Consider the following 24596-nt stretch of genomic DNA (forward strand, 5'->3'; position numbering starts at 1 on the left):
GTAACCTAGGTGATGAAACAATTCAACATTATTTACTAATATGTCAAGTATTAAAGTGAACAGTCGGGCAAGGATGGCTAAAGTCGGTAAAAATGATGTGAGTGTATCCAGTAGAATTTCTTATGAAATAGAAAAATAAAATATCTCGTCAAAATCTGTCTGCATACGAAGAAATTAATTTAAAGTATAGGAATCCTAAAACGTCCTCCCGGCTGACTATGTCCGTGATTACATTTCCACGCAGCCTCGCTTTCAATGCTTTTAACTTTTCTTTATTTCAATGGTAAGAACTGGGAAACGTAAGCAGAACTTGACCGTCGTTTTAATATGTGAGAACTTTTGGAAGGCCAATGAACGCATTTAGACTGAATTTCTTTGTCCGACTATTCACTTTAAATGAACTACACTTACAGCAACACTTAGAATCCAAGTGAGTAACCCCATTGTTCACCATTCTCATTTAAAAATAAAAAACCTTATTACAAGATTTGCATGATTTTAATGAAGAAATGAATTTATAATTATTAAAATGTATATCATAATACATAACTGAAACCGGAATATCTTCTACTATGTTTATGGATATACATTAATATAATGATATGTGTACAATAGGCCTACTGGATTTAAAGATTGCTAAATCAGGCATTCCTTGATGCCAAATACATTTGTTGAAATTGAAAAATCTCTCCATTTCAAATTAAGTTCGAAGAAAACAATTTAATTCTCTAAACTTGAAAATTCGTGACATTTTAATGTAAACATCTTTGTTTGATTTTATTTTATGGTGAACCTTTTTTTCTTTCTGAAAAAATGTATGCTATGTATTTTATTTTTCATACTAATATATCGAATCAAGAAGAGCTTAATATGTTTTTCCCCAATAAAAAAACCCTAATATTTTAAGAATTTCAATACTTACAATGCGTAGATTTCCATTGTACAAGTACAAATAACACATGAATATTATTGTTTTAGTACTGTCAAAAACCATTATAGTTATAGCTACAATGCTTTGAAATGAGTACATACGGTCAGATAATGAAGCTAAGTTCTGTTCTTTCATTTCATTTCACATTTGTACAGTGTTATTAGCTATGTAAAGTGACTTCAGCAGGTATGTGTGTCCACCTAAACACACGTCTATGGCATAACAAACAGTAATTTTACAGTATTGATTTTCTTTAACAAGTGTAGCTGTAGTCGATGTATCTGTCGACTGTACAATAGGTTAAGGGCACACTGACATGATTGAACAGTCACGATTAAAAAAACTTCCATTGAGCCGACCTGTGATTTTTAATTATGATTACTAACTATATATATAGCTATATAATAGATATAATCGGCCGTAAACAGACACACGGCATGGTTAAGTAGCTACATGTATTATAAAGACAATCCTGACGTCGTATGTACTATTTCATATATACCAGTTATGTTCTCTACAGTATGTCATAAATCAAACTATAGATGATAAACAAATTGAAATGCGTCTTTTACAAATCACGGACACATGTATACGTGTGTGTTATTGAGGTGCATAAAAACATGCAATGCAAAATACTAGCCAATATTTAAAGATACATACTTAAACGAAATGGCTTTAAAAATATAAAAACGACTTTGATAATTGTGTACAGTCCCATAAGGTATGTTCGCTTGCCGTTAAATTATCACAAGACCATACGGGAACTTTGTCCTTCTTAACATACGTTTAAATGAAATACTACATTTATTTGGGACTGAAATTCCGTTTTAGGCCCTATTTCAGCTGACGGTATCATTGTTATTAATAGACTTTTAGTTTTCGTTTTTGGAAGAATTGTAGTGGGCCTTTAAATATGTCTTACACAACACGAGTCTATCTGGAGTTTATCTCTAACCTTATCAAGGTTTGTAATATTCCTAAACATAATATAATGTCGGATTTATATAGCAACTTTACATCAGTAATATTGGTTACTTTTAACAACGTTCGACATATCATTAAATCACATCATTGTAAGTATAAATAGTACAAAGTATCTAAAATTTGTCTATATACATAATTTGGTGAGTAATAATTATGTTCCTGTAAAGATTCCACACACAGGTGAGTACAATAGTAAATATCTTAGTAACCAGTGAGACTTAGCAGCAATACAAAATACAATGCCACTGTCATATGGGTGATCACAAAATATGTTCAGCGGTCAATTTGAGTAAGCCAAAACATATGAACGATAAACAATAATCGTTCAATTGTTTTACAACGTTGACATTTGAGTCAGTATACATTGTATTACAAATACTTTACAAAGCGTTGAAGTACACTGTGTAAATCACAAATACCCTCTATACAATAGGTACTCGATGCATAGCATAAACCACGAGTTGGAGTAGAATAGGTCTGAGTGACACACCTATTGAGGACCGAAGACTATCCAACGGTCCGTCATTGCATAGTGGAAACTATAGTTGTACACAATAGAGGACGTCACATATATTTCAAAAGATTATCTTACCTCAAGTGTTAGTTCACGAACGTTATCTATCTGCATGTAACTTCCTTGTTAGGTATAGTCATACGCAACACAACAATGTAGTACCTAGTACTAGATCGAAAGTGAAAGTGAATAATTTCTGACCGACAGCAATTTTATATTTGTATAAGTGGCGAAAGTCAACACACGAGTATGATATATTTATAACTTTCTGATCAAACATAATCCGCTGACAGCATCTATTTTATATTTCCGCCCAATGATATTCCACGATGATCATCTATATTTATCACATAATTCGCCCGATATCACCCAGGGTGACATCTATATTCTATCCCATAATCCGCCCTACAGATATCCAGTGACATCTAATATATTTATCACATAATCCGCACTTGAAATCCAGTGACTACTCTATAGATTTGCTAACACATGATTCCCGAAACCGATTATCTCGACATCTAATATTTATCACTAATCGAGCCCCGATATTGTACTTGACATCTATATGTTTCATCACATAATCCACCTCGGATATTCTTGACATTTATATTTTATCACATAATTCGCCTGGTATCCTCATTGACATCTCTATTTATCACATAATCCGCCGGATAATCCAGTGTAGACATACAATATTTTATCACCATAATCCGCCTCATATCTCAAGAGTGGATATCTATATTTATCAACTTCATAATCACGACTCTAGTTATGCACAACCTAGTGACAATGCTTACTATATTATCTACTTTTTAATTCCCCTCGATTAACAAAAGTGAAAATCTAATAAGTTTTAATCACCATTTTATCATCCGTATACTCAAGTGACCGATTCTATATAATTTATCACATAAGTCCTCGCTCTGATATCCAAGAAGACATCTAAAAAAAAAATATCTAATTCTACATAATCCAGCACAGATTACCCAGGGACCAACTCTACATATATTATTCACATAACTTCGGCCTGAACTATGCCAAATCGAGATGTTGTACCAAACTAATATTTATATACACACACTATAAACTGTCCAAACTGTCTCTGATACCACAACTGATAATAAACCTGTGATACCGTAACTTTACAACACTAATATTACAACCCCTCTTAAAGCTACTGATATGTTTCCAGATGACATACTATGAATTAATCACTAATACTCGGATCAACTCGATATCTCATAGTGACCATCCCTAATCTTTATCCACATAATTACCGCCTGACATCCCGGTGAAACATATTATTTATCCCATAATCCGCCCTGAAATCCAGTGACATCTCTATATTATCATTCTCAAATATCTGACAGATTTTTCCCGTGAACATCCCCCTTTTGTCTATCACATTAATCGAGCCTGATAGTCCAGCGCATTAATCCGCAACATCTTAACAAATATGCGTAGAGAAAAAATGGAAGGCTGTTTTATATCAAATCAATAAATAGACGTGGAAAATACTCACGGGAGGGCAGTAAGCTAGATGACCAATACCATTAGAAATATTCGACGATCCCCGGAATAGTTCCCTCTGCTATGCTCTATTTATATGGGTACGCACCTCAAGGGAGGGACCCATGGGATAACGTACTATTAAACTTGTGAAGCGATTTGTGACATTCTTTTTATTAATCACATAATCAACGCCCGAGTATGCCTGTGACATCTATCATTGTCTCACATTAAACTGAACTGAATAGCTTACCTAGTACGAACCATCTATACTTATCATATAAAATCCGCCCCGATACCCAGTGACGAACTAAATTTATCACATAATCCGCCTGATATACCCGGAACCAGTCTATATTTATCTCCATATCCGCCTGATATCCGTGACATCTATATAAATCCCATAATCCGCCTGATATCCAGTGACATCTATATTTATCACATAATCTGACTGATGTCTAGTGACATCTATACTTATCATATAATCCGCCCGATACCCAGTGACATCTATATTTATCACATAATCCGCCTGATATCCGGTACCATCTATATTTATCCCATAATCCGCCTGATATCCGGTGACATCTATATTTATCACATAATCCGCCTGATATCCAGTGACATCTATATTTATCACATTTTTCGCCAGATATCCAGTGACATCTATATGTATCACATAATTCGCCTGATATCCAGTGACATCTGTATTTATCACATAATCCGCCTGATATCCAGTGACATCTATATGTATCACATAATCCGCCTGATACCCAGTGACATCTATATGTATCACATAATCCGCCTGATATCCAGTGACATCTATATTTATCACATAATCCGCCGTATACTCAGTGACATCTATATTTATCACATAATCCGCCTGATATCCAGTGACATCTATATCTATCACATAATCCGCTCGATACCCAGTGACATCTATATTTATCACATAATCCGCCTGATATCCGGTACCATCTATATTTATCACATAATCCGCCTGATATCCGGTACCATCTTTATTTATCCCATAATCCGCCTGATGTCCAGTGACATCTATAAATTATCACATAATCTGACTGATATCCAGTGACATCTATATTTATCACATAATCCGCCTGACAACCGGTGACATCTTTATTTATCCCATAATCCGCCTGATATCCAGTGACATCTATATTTATCACATTATCTGACTGATTTTCCGTGACATCTTTTTTATCACATAATCGGCCTGATATCCAGCGCATTATCCGCATTGAACAATTTCGAAGAGAAAAATGAAGGCTGTTTATATCAATAAAATAGAGAAAATACCACGTAAGATAGATACCAATACCAATAGATATTTGACGTCCCGGAAGTTCCCTCTATGCTATATTTGGGTACGACCTGGACCCATGGGAATCTTATATCAACCTGTGAAGCGATTTTGACATCTATATTTATCACATAATCCGCCCGATATCCAGTGACATCTATATTTCTCACATAATCTGACTGATGTCTAGTGACATCTATACTTATCATATAATCCGCCCGATACCCAGTGACATCTATATTTATCACATAATCCGCCTGTTATCCGGTACCATCTATATTTATCCCATAATCCGCCTGATATCCGGTGACATCTATATTTATCCCATAATCCGCCTGAAATCCAGTGACATCTATATTTATCACATAATCCGCCTGATATCCAGTGACATCTATATTTTATCATTTAATCCGCCCGATACCCAGTGACATCTATATTTATCACATAATCCGCCTGATATCCGGTACCATCTATATTTATCCCATAATCCGCCTGATATCCGTGACATCTATATTTATCACATAATCCGCCTGATATCCAGTGACATCTATATGTATCACATTTTAATCGCCAGATATCCAGTGACATCTATTTGTATCACATATCCGCCTGATACCAGTGACATCTATATGTATCACATAATCCGCTGATACCCAGTGACATCTATATTTATCACATAATCCGCCTGATACCCAGTGACATCTATATTGTATCACATAATCCGCCTGATATCCAGTGTGACATCTATATTTATCACATAATCCGCCTGATATCCAGTGACATCTATATGTATCACATAATCCGCCTGATATACCCAGTGACATCTATATGTATCACATAATCCGCCGATATCCTGATACCCAGTGACATCTATATTATCCACATATCCGCCTGATATCCCAGTGACATCTATATGTATCACATAATCCGCCTGATACCCAGTGACATCATCACTAAACCGCCTGATACCTGTGTCATCTTTATTTATCACATATCCGCCGATACAGTGACATCTATATTTTTATCACATAATCCGCCTGTGTCTTATTATCACATATCCGCCCGATATCTCAGTGACATCTATATTTATCACATAATCCGCCTGTTACCAAGTGACATCTATATGTATCACATAATCCGCCTGATACCCAGTGACATCTATATGTATCACATAAACCGCCTGATACCCAGTGACATCTATATTTATCACATAATCCGCCTGATACCCAGTGACATCTATATGTATCACATAAACCGCCTGATATCCAGTGTAATCTTATATTTATCTATAATCCGCCTGATACCCAGTGACATCCTATATGTATCACATAAACCGCCTGATATCCAGTAACATCTATATTGATCACATAATCCCGCCTGATATCCAGTATTAATCCGCCTGATATTTATCGACATATTTATTTACCACATTATCCGCCAGTGGGACTTCACCTATAAAATATTGTTCGGATTCCATCAGTATTGAATTTTACCTGAAGACGATATTCATATGGTTGGAAATTCATTGTTGATATCATGAACAAAACGTTATCGTGCAGATTTTAGGAGGACGTCGTGGACAAAAGGATGGCGCTTCGCATGTATTTTTGGAACACATTTTGATGTTGAGGATTCTTTAAAATGTAGGATGTTTCAGTTTAGTGATAAATGGTTTTTTGGGGGAGGGGGGGGGGGGGGGGGGGGGGGGGGGGGGGGGGGGGGGGGGGGGGGGTGGGGACTTGTTTCTAAATTTCATTTTTATAAGCTCATTAAGTTAAAGAAACTTTCCTTCAAAATTCCACATGCATTTTTAAAAAAGGATCATATAAAAAAAAAAAAGGAGGGGGGGGGGGGGGGGGGGGGGGGGGGGGGGGGGGGGGGGTTCCTTTAATCCCATATTATATATATTTTATATCCCATTTTTTTTGGTTTTGGGGGGGTTTTTGTTTTTTTGTTTTTTGGGGTTTTGGGGGGGGGGTGTGTGGGGGGGGGGGGGGGGGGGGGGGTTGGTTATGTTGGGGGGGGGGGGGGGTGGTTTTTTTTTATGATTGGTTAAGATGGATAAGAGGGGTTTGAAGAGTATCAAATGTTGTTTTTGTGTATGTATTGGGTTGGTTTCAAACATCCCTGGATTTAGTTTTAAGTTGGAGGGGTTGAGTAGCAATTATAGGCTTTCGTCAATCAGCGAAAGAGTTATCGTGTAAAACATTTGAATGGACTGTCCTGTTACACCACCGATCTTGTAGGGGTTACTTTCATTTTCGTTGTAGCCACCCCTAAACTATGTAATAGTAAAAAAAAGACTACAACGACTATATCTTAGAAGATTTACAGAGAGCGAAGGTCAGCTTCAAAGCCAAACAGTGTACCGCATTCATTGTTCTTAATTGTTCTAACTCCCTGTCTCATTTGTTCTCGAACACATGAGCTATATCATATTCCAGGAATGGATATTATGATAGTGATAGTAACCCCTGGTAGATCGAGGAAGCCTGTCGTCATTAAAAGAATAGCCTATGCGATCACTGACTCCTAGGTAAAGCAGAAAGTGGAACTACATAATGTAGATGGTTTCAAAGAAGGAGACTAGCTATATATCAATGAAGTGATTTCTGGCTGTGATCATCTCAATAAAGTATCAGCATATAAACTGATAAATATAATTACCTGTCTATTTCAAAATGTTGTTCTGGTGTTTTGTAGTACATGCGTACACGTTTCTATGTGTCTTTTGCTCAGGGAGGCTGAAGTTGGTTCCTAGTTCCGTTTAAGGATGATGTTTTTAGAATAAAAATAAAGAAATTCAGTTGATGTGATTGGAACATATTAACAAATGTTGTCTGTTGTTTTTTGTCATGGTTAATTTGTGATGAAGTCAGTTTTAATACGTTATCAATTAATTCCCATTTCCGAGTTCCGTTTATAGACATTTTCCAACATTCAAGATAACATCAGTCAATGTGCACTGGACATACGAGAAATGTTTCCTGTTGTCTTTTTCCATGGATTACCACTCGTTACCAGTGATGAATCACTTGAATTTAGTTTTCGATCAACTCGCATTCCATATTCCGTTTTAGTAAAACGGAACTCCTAACTAATTCCGAGTTCCGTTTAAGGAAATTTTCTATCATTTTAGATAACATCAATCAATGTGCTTTGGACATATAAAATATGCTGCCTGTTGTCTTTTTCAAAGGGTTACTAGTGATGAATCCACTTTCATTTAGTTTTTTAATCAATTCCAATTTCCGAGTTCCGTTTAAGTAAAACGGAACTTGGAACCAGTTCCGTTTATTAAAAAACTTCCTTCAAAGTAATGCACAAATTATTTACAAAACACGTTACTGAAAAAAAAATTGATAAACACACAAACTATTTATAAAACCCTCTTACTGAAAAAACAAATAATGCTCAAATTATTTACATAACCCTCTTACCCAAACAACAAAATTGATAATGCACAAGTCATTTCCAAAACTCTCTTACCCAAACAACAAAATTGATAACGTACAAATTGTTTACAAAACCCTCTTTCTGAAACAACATAATTGAAAATGCACAAATTATTTACAAAACCCTCTTAATGAAACAACACAAATTATAATGTACAAATTATTTACAAAACCCTCTTACCCAAACAACAAAATTGATAATCACAAGTCATTTCCAAAACTCTCTTACCCAAACAACAAAATTGATAACGTACAAATTTTTTACAAAGCCCTCTTTCTGAAACAACATAATTGAAAATGCACAAATTATTTACAAAACCCTCTTAATGAAACAACACAAATTATAATGTACAAATTATTTACAAAACCCTCTTACCCAATCAACAAAATTGATAATGCACAAATTATTTACAAAACCCTCTTACTGAAACAACAAAATTGATATCGCACAAATTATTTACAAAAACCTCGTACCCAAACAATAAAATTGATAACGCGCAATTTTTTCCCAAAACTCTCTAACTCAAACAACAAAATTGATAATGTACAAATTATTTATAAAACTCTCTTACCCAAACAATAAAATTGATAACGCACAAATTATTTACAAAACCCTCTTACTGAAACAAAACAATTGATATGGGAGAAATACATGTTCCTTAACCCGATCCCGGAGAAGATCCTTCAATGCTGCTGCGATGTGTGATAAACCGTCTGCCTCCTGCACAGCTCGTTCAGCCTTCACTAAGAGCGGGGAACATTTTCCGGTAGAGGAATCAGGCAGAACTGCTCCGTCAGATCCCGCTCCTTGTTTGCAAACAGGGCCTTACCCATGTTGCATTGGATGGTCATTGATAGCTCAAGCATTCTCTCTGCCAGGGCTGTTGACTTTTCTATGATAGTTTTGTAGGATTGAGTGTGCCTGGTTTCGCTTCTATGAACTCTTTATGTTTGTATTAGTCTGTCAGCTATCTGTCGATATTAATCAAAGAGTTATTGTGATAAAGTTTGTTCTCATTAGCACTGTCGTCGTTTTTCTTCGGTCTAGCCTAGCTTCAGCATAATACCATGCCGAGGGCCTCCCCCAAGACGTTCGCAGTGATGTTGGGTACTGTAAGGATTATTCCCCTTTAATCATCAATTCACAACACTACACTTTAATTTCTATTCTCCGAAGCAGTCACTCCGGAATCAGTATTGCTGAATACATTTTCATGCTGTGTAAAGCTCAAACGATGTGATTGTTCCTAAATTAAGTTGAAAATTCCATTAGTGTAAGCTGAGTTTATATCGATATTACACGAGGTAATTCTACTTCAAACAGTCAAAAGCTTACATAATGTACCAGGTACCTTGAAAAACTCTTAAGCCCCATGCTGTATTTTTCCTTGAGTTGCCTTACTGTCTTCAATCAAAGTGATTTTAATTTCCTAATTTTCCGGACACAGTAACAGACGACGTTCTAAGTCGCTGGACGACGTTTTTATGACGTTTGAATTAATTTGGTATATTAATATTTAAGCGTCCAAATATCAATTACTGCGATTTTAAATGTTTTCGTCTTGATTTTCATTTAATTGTCATTAATACCAACATTTTGATTTTAAAGTTTGATTATTTCGAATACAAATCCTATGTAATGATAGGCTACTAGCTTTGTTTATTGTTTACTGGCGGCCATGTTTGTGTTTACATTGTTTGTATTCCTACACAGAGAACTCATCACTGTAAATTGCATACATACTCTCATATACTATAATTTGGTATACTAGTGATATATAGGTGAATGTAACATGGAATGTAAATATATAGACCATAGATGACATAGGAAGATAGTTTAATGCTTATATTAACATTATTAACTCATTTTGGGGGTTTTACATTCACTTTTTTTAAAGTTAGACAAGGAAAACTGTTTATCAATGACGATTTAATCCAAAAGATGGAACAGTTATTTTGACGGTGATCAGTTGACGTAACCACGTCAACATAAGTGACTTTATAATGGTCACGTTATGGGTGTCTGTTACGCCACAATACACTTCACTTTGCTTTGCTTATTTAGTAGAAGTAGCAAGTGAATGTAAATACTTGCTATTACACCATGTTTTGAATAATGTGGATATCCAGGATAACTGGTTACTCTAATTACGTATTGTTGTCAGCCTTCAAATGAGATTGTGATATGGGCTGAAACATCTGGTTCTTTAAATATTTCAGGTAAATCTTACTTATATTTCTATATCAAAACCTTTCATATGTTGACTTTTCGGTTTGTGTATTTTGCCTATTATAATTTCTTAAATAGACATATAAACCTTCCTTTCTGAGAAAATTGCCTTTCTGTAATATAGTATCTTCGTCCCGTTTATGTAAATCGGTCTCCGTGTGTTTTGTATATTCTTCCGTACACTGAATGGTCTGCGCATGCTCAGACAACTTTGATGGAATGACATCTCTTTTATAGGCTCCGTAAGTCTCGTCACGTGACCTACGAGAATCTGCGACATTACGCTACTTCCGGGTACATCGGACTGGTTGACAGGGAAGCTATCATGGCGCTGTCTATTTTGTACTGGTCAAAGTATGTTGACAGGCAAACCAAATCAGTATGGGCAAACATCACAATGGCCAATGCACACAACCTTATAGTTGGAGCATATTACAGACCACCATCAGATAAAGGACAATCACTACAACAACTACAAATATCCATGAACAGATTAGGCCAAATTAACAATACAATAGCATTTATCAGTGGAGACTTCAACCTCCCCCACATCGACTGGCAGAACAACCAAACAATCACAGGCAAAGCAGATCAAACACAGCACCAATACTTACTAGACATTATGGAAGACAGCTCTTTCACACAATTTACAAACAAACCAACTAGAGGTGACCACATACTTGATCTCACATTTACAAACAGACCGTCAATCATAAACAAAACAGAAACAACACCACCCATAGGCAAAGCCGATCATGACATAGTATACACAGAAGCTGATGTCAGACTTAAGAGATCAAGAAAAGAACCAAGAAACATATACATTTACAACAAAGCCAACTGGGAACAAATTAGACAAGATTTAAATAAACTGCATGTATCACTAGAGCAACAAACAAATGAAACTGCGGACTCATTATGGAACAAATTCAAATCTACACTACACAATTCAGTGGAAAAGAACATACCCCAAAAACATTTGACATACAAACATAAACTTCCATGGATAACAAACTCTCTACGTAGACTCATCAACAAATCTAAACGACTTCACGCCAAATGTCGCTCAAATCACCAACTAACACAAACATACAAAACACTAAAAGCAGAAGTACAAAAACAGATACGAAATGCATACCGTTCTTACTTAGAAAAAATGATTAAAGATCTCCCTACAGACGAGCAAACCACACCAAAAAACACACAAACGATATAACCCTAAGAAATTATTTAGCTACATCAAAACAACTCGAAAAGAAAACACTGATATTACAGCCCTACGTGAAGATGGTCAACTTGTAACAGACACCACCACAAAAGCAAACATTCTCAATCAACAGTTTCAAAAAGCATTCACAACAGAACAAAACCATAACATACCAAACAAAGGCCAATCACCACACCCCATTATGCCTCAAATACACATAACATGCTTGGGAATTACAAAACTCTTAGAAAACATAAACCCACATAAAGCTTCAGGGCCAGACCAAATACATGGGAAAATACTCAAAGAACTAAAAGACGTAACAGCACCCATTCTCACAAAAATATTCACAACATCTCTCACCACAGGAAAACTACCACAAGACTGGAAGCATGCTCATGTTCACCCTATATATAAAAAAGGAGACAAACACAACCCTACAAATTATAGACCAGTCTCACTCACCTCAATTTCATGCAAACTCATGGAACATATTATAACAAGCTCTACAATGAAACACCTTGAAAACAATAACATTCTCTATGATTTACAACATGGATTCAGAGCGTCCCGATCATGCGAAACACAACTAGTCACCTTTATACATGAATTAACACAAAACCATAACAACAACAAACAAACAGACATTATCATCATGGACTTTGCCAAAGCATTTGACAAAGTCCCGCACCATCGCCTACAATACAAACTCAAATATTACGGTATTACAGGACAAACACTTACATGGATTACAGACTTCTTATCACACCGCACCCAAACAGTTGTACTTGAAGGGAAACAATCAGAAAAAATACCAGTTACGTCAGGAGTACCTCAAGGAACCTGTTTGGGCCCAATACTCTTCCTCATATACATAAACGACTTCCCAGAATACATCAAGCACAGCACCCTCAGACTCTTTGCAGATGACAGCATATTATACAAAACCATACATAACACACAAGATGCACTCAAATTACAAGAAGATCTAGACGCAGCAGGTAGGTGGGAGGAAGATTGGTTAATGTCCTTCCACCCGGACAAGTGTAACGTCCTTAGCATCTCAAACAAACGCACAAAGACCAATTATACATATAAACTCCATGACCACAAATTAAAACAAGTAACATCTTGCAAATATCTAGGAATCACAATACAAAATAACTTACGATGGGACACGCACATCAACAACATAACAGCCAATGCTAACAAGACACTAGGATTCTTGAAACGAAACCTACAGATAAACTCACAACATATAAAAGAACATGCATACAAAGCCATAGTCAGACCCAAACTGGAGTACTGCTCCTCCGTATGGGACCCCCACCAGACAAATCAAATCATGCAAATCGAAAAAACACAACGCAGAGCAGCACGCTACACAACAAGCAGATACCACAACACAAGTTCAGTACAAGACATGATGGAAAACCTCAACTGGACCTCACTACAAACACGCAGAACAAGAACACGTTTAATTTTATTTTATAAAATCATACACCATCATGTGGCAATAAACTATAGTCAAATTCTCAATCTGACAGACTTCAGGACGAGACAATCACATCCATTCACATATAGACATATAGCTGCCACCAAGGACATATTCAAACACTCTTTTTTTCCACACACAATTAAACAATGGAACATCCTACCGGTGGCTACAGTACAAAGCACTACACTAGAGGTCTTCAAGTCACATATCCTAAAAACAGAACTTGAAGACCTAAACCCCACTCCCTAAAATTTCTTTCATATTTTTATCTTATAACTGTCACTAAAAGAAAATAATAATAAAAAAAAATAACATGTACCTTCACGATCACTGTAAATAACTTCAAAGTATGTTGACGGGCAAACCAAATTGACTAGGAAGAGTGAGGCCGCTGTTGAGAGTGGACGAGTTTTGCGGTTTGTCATGGACGAAATGCGAGTTATAAGTGCAAACGTACAGGCGTCTATGAGGGACACATCTTACAAAGTGCAGGTAGTGTTACACTACAGTAGACCTTACTGTATTGTTATATTTACGTTGTACAGAATGTAGGCCTATGTTGAAAGGGGTCAGAATGGTATTGAATATTTCTTTATATTTGGGGATTTGCCAAGGTTAACGAGATATTTACTATATTATTTTGTTTGGCCAAGCAGCAAGTTGGAGTAGATCATAGTATTTCTAGCAGATGTAACAGTTAGTTGTACACATGTATCGGTAAATGTACATTGGACAGGTACATGTATGTGCGTACCTGGCCTACGTGCATGTCTTCTGGCTGGGTAAAAGAAAATGTCTCAAAGTCTTTCAAGCTACAATATTGAAGTTAAATGAGAGTGTCCAAGTAGAGATGTACAATACATCTCTACTTGGACACATTTTTATCTACTGATACAAAGAATGGTTTGATAAATAAAAACCCACTGTGACAGGGGTTAATTAGTTCATGATTAAAGGTTATAATGTACATACATATTTCACCTATTCAGACGGGGCCTAGCTCTTCAGATATGGATAAATGGTTGACTAAGACTGAATTTGAACTCGCAGCCCCAATGCTGATCGAGAGATATGAGATAACTGGCATATATATACTGATATACATATGTATATGCCTTAACCACTGGGGCTCCACTAATCCCTATTGAGATTCCTCCTCTAGACTCTTTTATATTCGGACGTTTGAAGATGTCTCTCGTCGGACGAGAGACATCTATCAGACGTCCGAATATAAAAGAGTCTAGACGAGGAATCTCAATAGGGATTAGGGCTCCACATACGTTCCAACTATATACAGCATTATCAATTCGAACCATTAACTTATATTGTTAATTTAGAAATCTAGCATTGTGAAAATATGATAATAATTACAGGTACAGTGTATAACTTATTTAAACATTTAAAGCATTTAAACACTGATATTATTTTTATGCAGATATTTCTTGAAGATAATGGTGTGGTGAACTCATCTACCTGTGAGTGCCCAATGGGACAGTACAAATGTCATCATGTAGCAGCAGCTTTATTATTTGGGTAAATACAGTAACTAAATAATTATATTGTTTTCAGTCCTGGTATCATATCCTAACTAACTTGGTTTTATCAGCCAGAGTCTGAATTTTTAAGGACTAAACTTTATGATATTAGGTCTATCAATGCCTGTATGTGTATAGACAGAAATGCACACTCTGCATAAACTGTGAATTTGTATATTTACTTATGCAAGTAAGTAATACACCCACATGACCCAGTTCAAACATAAATGTTACAGTGAACATACACATTGAAAACTATAATACTGCACAGAAAAGTTCAGACACACTTTCTGATATACCAGATATGCTAATTTATTTCAGATACAAACGGGCAAGCAAGACTGATGTTAAATGTAGTTGGCTGAAGCATCCAAAGTCTGCACCACCAAAAGCTACTACAACAATGTCGGAATTATATCCCCCAAAACAAAATGGATACAGGTATGTATAAAGATATGTTTTGTGATCTACATATATAAAATATTTATAGAAGACATCTTGTAATCGCAATAGTTCATTATCTGTTTTATCTCTCATATTAGCTATATGTTGATGTTAAGTTGATCCATATTGTCATCATTATTAGTTTAATACGTGTACATGTATATTATATATACCATTGTTAGAGCACTAAGGAGGGAAGTAACAAATGATGACAGGTCCTTTCTTTACAAACAACTTGGACAGTTAGGACGCTTTACAGGTTGCTAAATTGTTTGAGTTGGCTTGTTGTATATTTCAGTTTAAGAGTTTTTAAGAGTTGTTTAAAGATATGAAAATATTTCTGTTTCCTGATTCATCTTCTGATAACAAAAATTTTGAAATTACTTTAAAGATATAAAAATACCCAATAGAATAGAAAAAAGTAATCAAGTAATTACTATTTTGAAGGAAACAAGAATATTTAAACAATTAGTGTATATGTACTCACTTGAAACTGTTGTTTTGTTTACTATTTTCTATGGATATACATGTAATCATATAAACATACCGTATATATTTAAATTTTATTATTAATTTACAAATACTCTTATATTCTTGCATGACTTTTTATTTCATTTTTAGTTTTAAAAATTATGACTTTCTATGTGTTATTCATGAGAGCTTCTTGCTAAAATTAAGTAGAAGGTCTCTATAACCAAACTTGAGACAGTCAAAATATGTGTAGTTTACTATTTCTACTACATGTATGATAATTGTTTACTATTTTTCTTTTATCGACTCTGATCAGTAAAAAACAGCTGAAAAAACCTATATTATGGAAAACCTTTTTTTGAAAGTACATGTAAATACTAATGCTATTTAGTTGTTAGGTTTATTGATCCCTGCATCAATCTTGAGTGCCCATAGTGCTAAAAGTAGTATAATAATTAGTGTGTACTTGTAAAAGGTAAAATATTATCTACATTTACAATGTAAATTTGTGCCATCATTAAAAACATTCTAAATAATTGTTTCCTATTTTAGCGTTACATTGGATCCTCTCAAAGGAGCCAAGTGTTCGGAAAATCCCTACACCACTGATTGAGGACCTGTTAACAAGTTCAGATTATTTGGCATCACAGGACAGAACAACATTCCTCAGACGTCAGTTGTTGACTGCACCCGAAAAAGTAATAGAAATTGCCTTTGCCACAAAAGGACAAAGAGAAAATTCCATCTGGGCAGCTGTGAGAAAGCTGAGATTTACAGCCTCCAACTTTGGGCAAATTATACGTGCTGCAAAACACAATAGGTAAATGCTGAATAAGTTTCCTTTAATCATCATGACAATTATTGAGGGCAATATAATAATCATCATGTATATTTAATGTAAACCTAGTGGATATAAGCTGCAATGTATCTTTCGGCTAATCTCTTTAGCTCGATCGGTTGAATGTGGGATCAGGATTGTAATCTACAGGGTTCAAGTTCAATGCATAGCAGAAGCAGCAATTAGGTATGTTTTGTGAAATTGTTACATTATATTATTATAGTAAAAAGGGGACACATCATCCTCAATACTCCAGGGGTAACCATCACTGACATTTTATCCACCCAAGGACTATCTCATAGTAAAACTAGAGGCAGTTCAGGAGAAAAAAAAACCTGACCAATCACAGGCCTGCAAATACCTTGTACTTTCTTTGAAGATTAAAGAGAGAGTGAAGCCTGACTTCATAGCCCGCAGTCACCACAGCGAAGTATATGTTATTAGAATAGATTCTTTTGCTGTACATCAATGGACAGATTTATCAGTGCCTGTGTAACTGCCTCCAGATTTACAATGAGATAGTCCAGGATTGGATTTAAGGTCAGTGATATATGTAGTAACCCCCTGCAGTAGAATAAGAATACATCTACATACATCTATGTGTTAACAATTTGTATATCTATTTTACTGTTTACTTTTAAATTTGTAGATTGACTGCTTCATTAAAAAAAAGACTGCTGAGTGCGTACAATCTGGAAAAGAGGGCCCCTATCCAGTGGGGTATCACCAATGAAAAAACTGGGAGTGCTGCATACTGCAAAGCAGGGGGAGTAAATATTATAGAGACAGGCAAGTTTATGACCACTCACACGCAAACATACACAACTACATAATCTCCACCAGAGGATCAAATACTTAAATGTCATTTATGACATAACTGGCCAGTCCAACCATGTCGTACAGCCATGGCATAAATATCGTAAGACACATGTAATAATATTATTTTGACGTCACAGGTAGTTTTGACGCCATAATCTGATATCATTGAGTTTAGTCCTTAATCTATATATGGTGTCACATGAGAACTTGTTGGATAAATTTCATATTACATAAAGGCTTATATTTACATATTTGTTTGGAATTTGATTTTGTTTGGAATTTGAATTTTCATGACACCAGTTTGGTTTGTACAACAGTTAATACAATGAAATTTTATGATCAATATATAAATAAATTGTCAAATTTAAAAAAATTTAAATTCTGAAATATAGTTGCCCATAAATAATTGTTGAAATTGCTGTTTTTTATGTTATAGGCATATGGCTTCACGAATCCGGCATCCTTGGAGCTTCTCCTGATGGGTTTGTACAGGGTGCATATTCTAGTAGCGTAAATGTGCACTTACAGCACCAAGGTCAACAACTATTATCACCAGACATTGTTGAGGTGAAATGCCCATTCTCCGCCAAGGATATGACAGTAGCTGAAGCATGTTTGTCTAAAAAGGATTTTTTCCTAGGTAATTTCAAAATTGAATATTGAAAAAAAGTTGCATGTTGTATTCAATTTTTCAGGATTCATTTTTGATAAAGAATCAGTTTTCAACACTGAACAAAAGACAAACAAACACTGTTATAATATTTATACATAAATACTAAAACTTTAGAGCATGATTATCTGATAAAGCCAATAGCAAATAAATAGTGTATACTGAATGAAAAATAGCTTACACACATTTTTTAATTTCATATAAACTGAAATAGATGAACTGAAATATAATACAAATTCTGTTGTTTCAGATCTTTCAAATGACGGGCATCTCATGCTAAAGGAGAATCATGACTATTGGCACCAGATTCAGGGACAGCTTTTCTTAACTGGAACTCAGTGCTGTGACCTTGCAGTGTGGACTCCCAAAGATTTACAGATAATTAGAATAGTCAAGGAAGACTTGTGGGCATCAAACATTGCATTAATGATGGAATTTTATTACACAAAATTTATTACTTCTTTTGAGTAGTATATATTCCATTATTTACTATTACTACAAAACTGTTGAAGTAATATGACATGAGCTTTCCACATGTTATACAGCACTGGAAGTTACACACATTTGAGGAATTACAATACTTATAATGCATAGTTTTAATATTACACATACAAATAAGAACTAAAAAATAAATTCATTCTTGAAGTATTGCCAAAAGTCATTACCTATGTACATGTCTTATACTGTCCAATGTAGTGAAATAAGTACATATGCTCATACCATGAAACCAATGTTATGGTCTCTATATTCCATTTTACATTTTTACAGTGTTATGAGTAATTATAAACTGACTTCTGTAGATAAGTTTTCATCTTGATAATATACATAAAGCATAAAAGTTGACAATACATGGCCATATACAATGTATATTGTTTTAATGAAACACCTTGGTGAGTGATGTTATAGCTATAGGTCAATAATCAGATAATTGTTATTAATACATTGTCAGATTTCTTTTAAAATTTTAAAAAGAAATAAACCACCATTATTACATCTCATACTTATCTGCAATTTCCTTTAGTAAAGGAGCCTGCAAATTTACAAGGCAGCAACAAAGCTGAAAATTTTTTGTAGAAAGATGTCTGTACTGAGAAGGAATATGGTCTAAAATGGTATAGTTTTTTATTCGTTCATTGGCTCTCTCAACGTGTATTCTACTTCTACCTATTTTGTAACACAGTTCTGCTTCTTCTTTTGTAAAGTGTGCTTTGCTGGACAGAAAAGGTGGAATGTTTAGTGACACACCAGCTGGTAGCTTATCAAAAATATTAAACCCTTTATCGGCCAAGATCATATCACCAGGTTGGAGCTGATCTAGGATTTTACAATGTTCAACAATTGCTGCATCTGAAGTAGAACCTGGATACAAATCGGATGTATACACAAGTGCACCATTTGGTGCAACACAAGTGACGGCTTTAACAGTATGTCTGCTCTTATAACTGCTAAATGTAAGAGATTGACTGTTCATATCAGATGGAACATCCTGATTTACCTCTGTCGCATCCATTGCAATCCGAGCTGAAGAAAAATCTTCAAACGACTTTGGCAATGAACCTTTGCACTTTAGTTGACTTGGAAGTCCATTATATTGCAATACACCTCCATATAAAATTTCATGGAGAACAGACACATACGTATTGATGATATTGGAAATAGTAGCACGACTAGTTCCAAATCGAACAGCCAAGTCCATATCACGGTAGTTCAGTCTCAACTTCATCAATGTCATCAGTAATTGGTCTTCCAGGCTGAAGCAGGTCACTGACCAACCACCATAGTAATTAAAAGGTGCCATTCTTTTCAGAATATTGACAATAACTTGAAAAACATCAAATGGGAATGACGTGTAGAGTAGCATCTGAAATTTGAATATTAGAAATCAAATTATGAATTGCAATTGAAGATGATTGTATACCTTAAGAATGCGTTTCCTTTTTGGAAGCTTGCAATTTAATGCTTAAAATGTATTTTTTTATCCCCCTCAATCATGTTAATAGATACAGAAAAAAAAAACAATTTCAAGATCAAATATATCAATATTAAAACTGCCTTGTCACTGTCAGACAAGAAATCTATTACTCTTCAAAAATTATCTACATTCATCCATGATACCAAATATTGTTTAAATATAAAATAATAAGCACATTCTCTTTCTGGACATCATACACTGACCAATTAGCAGGCCCAAGGTCGCTAGATGGACTTTTGGCGAAAATGTAAGACATAATCAATGTATACATCAGACATTGGACTTTCACCTTTTCTGTGTCTTCTTTAATATCATTGATTGACATTCTTGGTTTTACCATTTTTAGCGCCTTTATCTCCTCGGCCATGTTTTCAATTTTTCTCTCTAAATCTTTAACTGCAAAAAAAAAATATTAACTGACAAATTTAACAGTTACCTTTTCCCCCAATTTGAATTACTAACATCACACCAAAATGAATTATATCTAAAAACTTTCATTTATTTTTTCTAAAATATGTGTTTGAAGGTGCAGCTGTTAAGTTTTTATATTGCAAAGTTAGAGTCTGAAATTACCATTTTACCCCAAAAGTTAGTTTTGTTTAAGTATTATGATTCAGAAGATAACCCTACGTTGTCTCAACTTCTATTTGTACTTGACAAATTTGGTTTGGTTTGTTTTGCGTCCTATTAACAGCCAGGGTCATTTAAGGACATGCTAGGTTTAGGAGGTGGAGGAAAGCCTGAGTACCTAGAGAAAAAACATTGACCCACATTAGATTCGAACCCGAAACCCAGAAGAAGTAGACCTGTGGTAATATGTTAGTCTCATATTTCTTAGACTGGTGCAAATATAATATTACATTTCCTAACATGCTGTTAAGTTTACGAAAATATGACTCTTTGACTGGTGACATACATATTAATGTTCTTACTTAATTTAGACGGGTCTCCGATAGCCTCATCGCCATCTTGGTAATTGTTTAATCCATAAGTATGGTCACTTTCCAACGCAGTGTGGATGTTAGGAGTTTCACATCTGGATCCGGAGGTATTGCCTTCTTCTTATCTTGGCACCTTGCGTCTGTTGGAGACGAGATCAATTTTATAAGGAGGACTAATTTAAAATTTCAACATCAAATGTCAATTTGATGTTGAAATTTTGATGTCAAATTCAACAAAAATAAGGAAAACCACAGAAATTTATTAGCCAACAAATATATAACATAACATGAATAATACTGACCACAACTAATTATAATGATTAGGTAAAACCGATAGTATATTTTGGGCTAATTAACATTCATTTTGAAAGAAAAACCCTAACTTACTTTCTTGGTGTTGATACAGGTATATCTGGAAAACACCCAACATTTTTGCTATACACAAAAATTGAAGGATCCAATTCTTTTTTTTCCATCTGGAAAGTGGCAACTGCATATCCTGTCATTAGAATTATATTCCCTGTCCGCTCTCCTGGAAAATAAAATAAATAGTAAATAAAATGTTCACTTTCAGTAGATTCTACAGCAGTATCGGGGGATGGGAGGTTGGATGTTAGTGACCCCCCTTCTAATATCATGTACAGACATAATGCCAGGTTTATTTAATGAAAGAGATGGTCTGCATATACAGAGACAATCGTCGATCTACGCTTATAACTGACCACTTTCTCGTTCTACATGTAGGTAAGAATCAGTCTGGGTGGTGCATGTAAACAAAACAGCTCCGTTCGCATGATTTGAAACATACAATAATGTATTTGTTTAAATATATCGTTACCTGCATCTTTCTATCCATTTCTTGCGTTTCTTCTCATCAACTGGAAAACGGAATAAACTGCAGGTCTGTTTTCCACCCGTTCGATGGGAACAACCAAACGCAAAACAGTACACCATCTTGTTTGTTTGTACCCGGAAGTTGTAAACCGGAAGTTCACGGAAAACGAGACTTACGGAGCCTATTGTGTGTTCCCTGCGAAAATAGGGAATAAGGATGTTTTAATCATACCTGGATATTCATTTTGGTTCAAAGAACATACTACGAAGATTTTTGACAAACAATTAAACAAGTAGAATGTATATAGCGTTAATATCAGTTTCTATATATATACGTGTTCAATTTAATCAGTGATCGGGTGGGGTGTGTTGCTTGGTGTCTTCGGCGGCATGCTCCAGTGATATAGCACTATAAAAAGGGCAAGAATTCCAAATATGATTAACATACTGATCCTTATTATCATTTATAGGATAGGAGGGTCAAACAACATTCCATAAGTGGTCACGTTCTGGTGAATACACAGTATGACCAGTGGCTACAGGTTCATGAGCGCACGTGCAAGTGGGGAATCTACACTCGGGTCTGTGAGGAACTTAGGACGAGATCGATTAGATTTAGATCAGTTGTCAGGAGATTTTTAACTTGAAGTTTAGCGAAAAGATAATAGACACATCCATTTTTAAATATCCGCATCCTCGATACTCCCAGGGGCTACTATTCCTATCATTACCATAAACGCACGTAGTATCGAAGCTGAAAAATAGTTCACGATTTTAGTATTCTATGGATTATCTCCCTTCTTCCATTAATGTTAAAATGAAATTGTGCGACATTGAAACAGACTTGAAAGACGAAGTCTTTTTAAATATTTATATAGAAAGACAAAAAAAAATCTCTTTTTCATCGTCATCTTAATCATCTTTCAAGCCATTGCCCCAATTAAAACATACGTCAGATTTTCATTGTATTGTTTATCAAAGATTAGCATAATTTGTTTGTTTTAGGGGCTGTGGTAGCCTAGTGGTTAATATCCACAGGCGTCTGCTTCTGGTTTGATTAAAATGTAATATTTACAGTCAGTGGTGAATTGATAGCATAAACCCCGTTGATTTCAACCAAAGGCTACTCAACTTTATTTCTCGATAGATTGAGTATGTCACGCGCAATATGGAGCCGCGCGGATGAATTTATGGTGGTCCAAATAAGAAACTTTTGGTGTTTTCAGTACCGAATGTACGTTCGATGAACATGTAAGCTTACATGTATCAAAATAGGTTTGAACAAATATACATGTACGTGTGTAAATACAAATATTTACATATGCCTCTATATAGTCAACGGGAGGGGAGTTGCGTTCAAATTAGCGTAAACGCAACGACGTATGAATACAAACCCAAAGTAGGATCGGACGATTTCTAGTTCACGCTTCGGTAAGATTTTGCAACATATGATAATCTTAATAAACTATAATTACTTAATTTACATTTAACTTTTCACAGATGACAGATTTGCTTTGAATTAATAATAAACTAAAAAACGATTTCGGTCTTCTATTTGTCTCAAGACTGATCCTTAGGCGGCACAGACAATAACATGCTCGTCATTAGCCTACTCGGTTGGCCTACTGTATGAAATGTAAACAAAGTTTCATCGTTATCGGATTCAAAATAATAATAAAGAGTCGTTATTAGATCCAATTAAAATGTATTTGACATCAAAACAGAATATGTGTTCAAGCATTGTAACGGTAATAAACAACAAAAAGAATCGCTGGTCGGGTCTACAACCGGGGGCTTTCCTCAGGAATGTTCAAGGAATTCCATAGTTAAGTCAGTCACACACCATGCAAACACTTGTCTATCATCCGTACAATAAAATAAAAGTCGTGACTATGAAGAATTTAGTCTATATCGCGTGCGTAGACCGATACATACATTAGAAACATTCAGCAGCTCAACAGTCATACCATTTGGTCAACAGACTATTTCACAGTTACTTTCCTCGGTTGAAAATCAAATATGGCGGCTCGCTCCACTTCGGACCGCATCACTACCCTGACAACGATACCAGTAGTCGCTCCGCCTTGGTTATCTCAATTTTTATTCGAAATGGACATTATTGATACATTATCAAATTGGGAACAAAATATAATTTAAAAATAATTAAAGGTGTCATTGTTATATTTCAAATCAAACTGCAGCTATAACATTCAACAATCGGAACTATATCTTCGGTCATCCTGACTACCGTAGTTACCCAACTTAGCAACCATCACCGTTTTAAATTTGACGTAAAAGTAGACTTATTGATGTAAATATAAAGATTGAACAGTGTTTTGATTGCCTTAAAGGTGGTATGAACGCAATGGGATACAGACATATTCTACATGTAGCGCTAACGCGCTACATTGAATATGTCTGTATCC

The 24596-nt window shown here is 35.2% G+C and overlaps 3 protein-coding genes across 3 annotated transcripts; 1 reads left to right on the forward strand and 2 right to left on the reverse strand.

The window, feature by feature from the left end:
- Positions 1-4296: 4296 nt before the first annotated feature.
- On the reverse strand, positions 4297-9545 carry LOC138308599 (uncharacterized). The gene is made up of 2 exons (XM_069249645.1): positions 9542-9545; positions 4297-4991 (listed from the first exon to the last, which is right to left on the reverse strand). The coding sequence occupies exons 1-2, from the start codon at positions 9543-9545 to the stop codon at positions 4297-4299; spliced, it is 699 nt and encodes a 232-aa protein (XP_069105746.1).
- Positions 9546-13994: 4449 nt separating this feature from the next.
- On the forward strand, positions 13995-18894 carry LOC138309025 (uncharacterized). The gene is made up of 8 exons (XM_069250118.1): positions 13995-14138; positions 15082-15179; positions 15503-15622; positions 15808-15884; positions 16649-16916; positions 17584-17723; positions 18190-18393; positions 18674-18894. The coding sequence occupies exons 1-8, from the start codon at positions 14070-14072 to the stop codon at positions 18892-18894; spliced, it is 1197 nt and encodes a 398-aa protein (XP_069106219.1). The 5' UTR covers positions 13995-14069.
- A 501-nt stretch (positions 18895-19395) lies between these two features.
- On the reverse strand, positions 19396-22301 carry LOC138309023 (uncharacterized). Its single transcript, XM_069250117.1, has 5 exons — positions 22175-22301; positions 21724-21868; positions 21328-21476; positions 20685-20791; positions 19396-20284 (listed from the first exon to the last, which is right to left on the reverse strand). The coding sequence occupies exons 4-5, from the start codon at positions 20760-20762 to the stop codon at positions 19412-19414; spliced, it is 951 nt and encodes a 316-aa protein (XP_069106218.1). The 5' UTR covers positions 20763-20791; positions 21328-21476; positions 21724-21868; positions 22175-22301; the 3' UTR covers positions 19396-19411.
- Positions 22302-24596: the final 2295 nt, after the last annotated feature.

The sequence above is a fragment of the Argopecten irradians genome, chromosome 15, assembly GCF_041381155.1.
Source record: "Argopecten irradians isolate NY chromosome 15, Ai_NY, whole genome shotgun sequence".
NCBI classification, from domain to species: Eukaryota; Metazoa; Mollusca; class Bivalvia; order Pectinida; family Pectinidae; genus Argopecten; species Argopecten irradians.

Excerpts from the sequence above, each read along its gene's own strand:
- LOC138309025 (XM_069250118.1), top strand. The coding sequence starts at position 14,070 with ATGGACGAAATGCGAGTTATAAGTGCAAACGTACAGGCGTCTATGAGG. Across the intron at positions 15,885-16,648 it reads ACAGTTAGGACGCTTTACAG|CGTTACATTGGATCCTCTCA; the intron begins GTTGCTAAATTG and ends TTCCTATTTTAG. Across the intron at positions 18,394-18,673 it reads TAAAAAGGATTTTTTCCTAG|ATCTTTCAAATGACGGGCAT; the intron begins GTAATTTCAAAA and ends CTGTTGTTTCAG.
- LOC138309023 (XM_069250117.1), bottom strand. The coding sequence starts at position 20,762 with ATGGCCGAGGAGATAAAGGCGCTAAAAATGGTAAAACCAAGAATGTCA. Across the intron at positions 20,285-20,684 it reads TTAAAGAAGACACAGAAAAG|ATGCTACTCTACACGTCATT; the intron begins GTGAAAGTCCAA and ends TTCAAATTTCAG.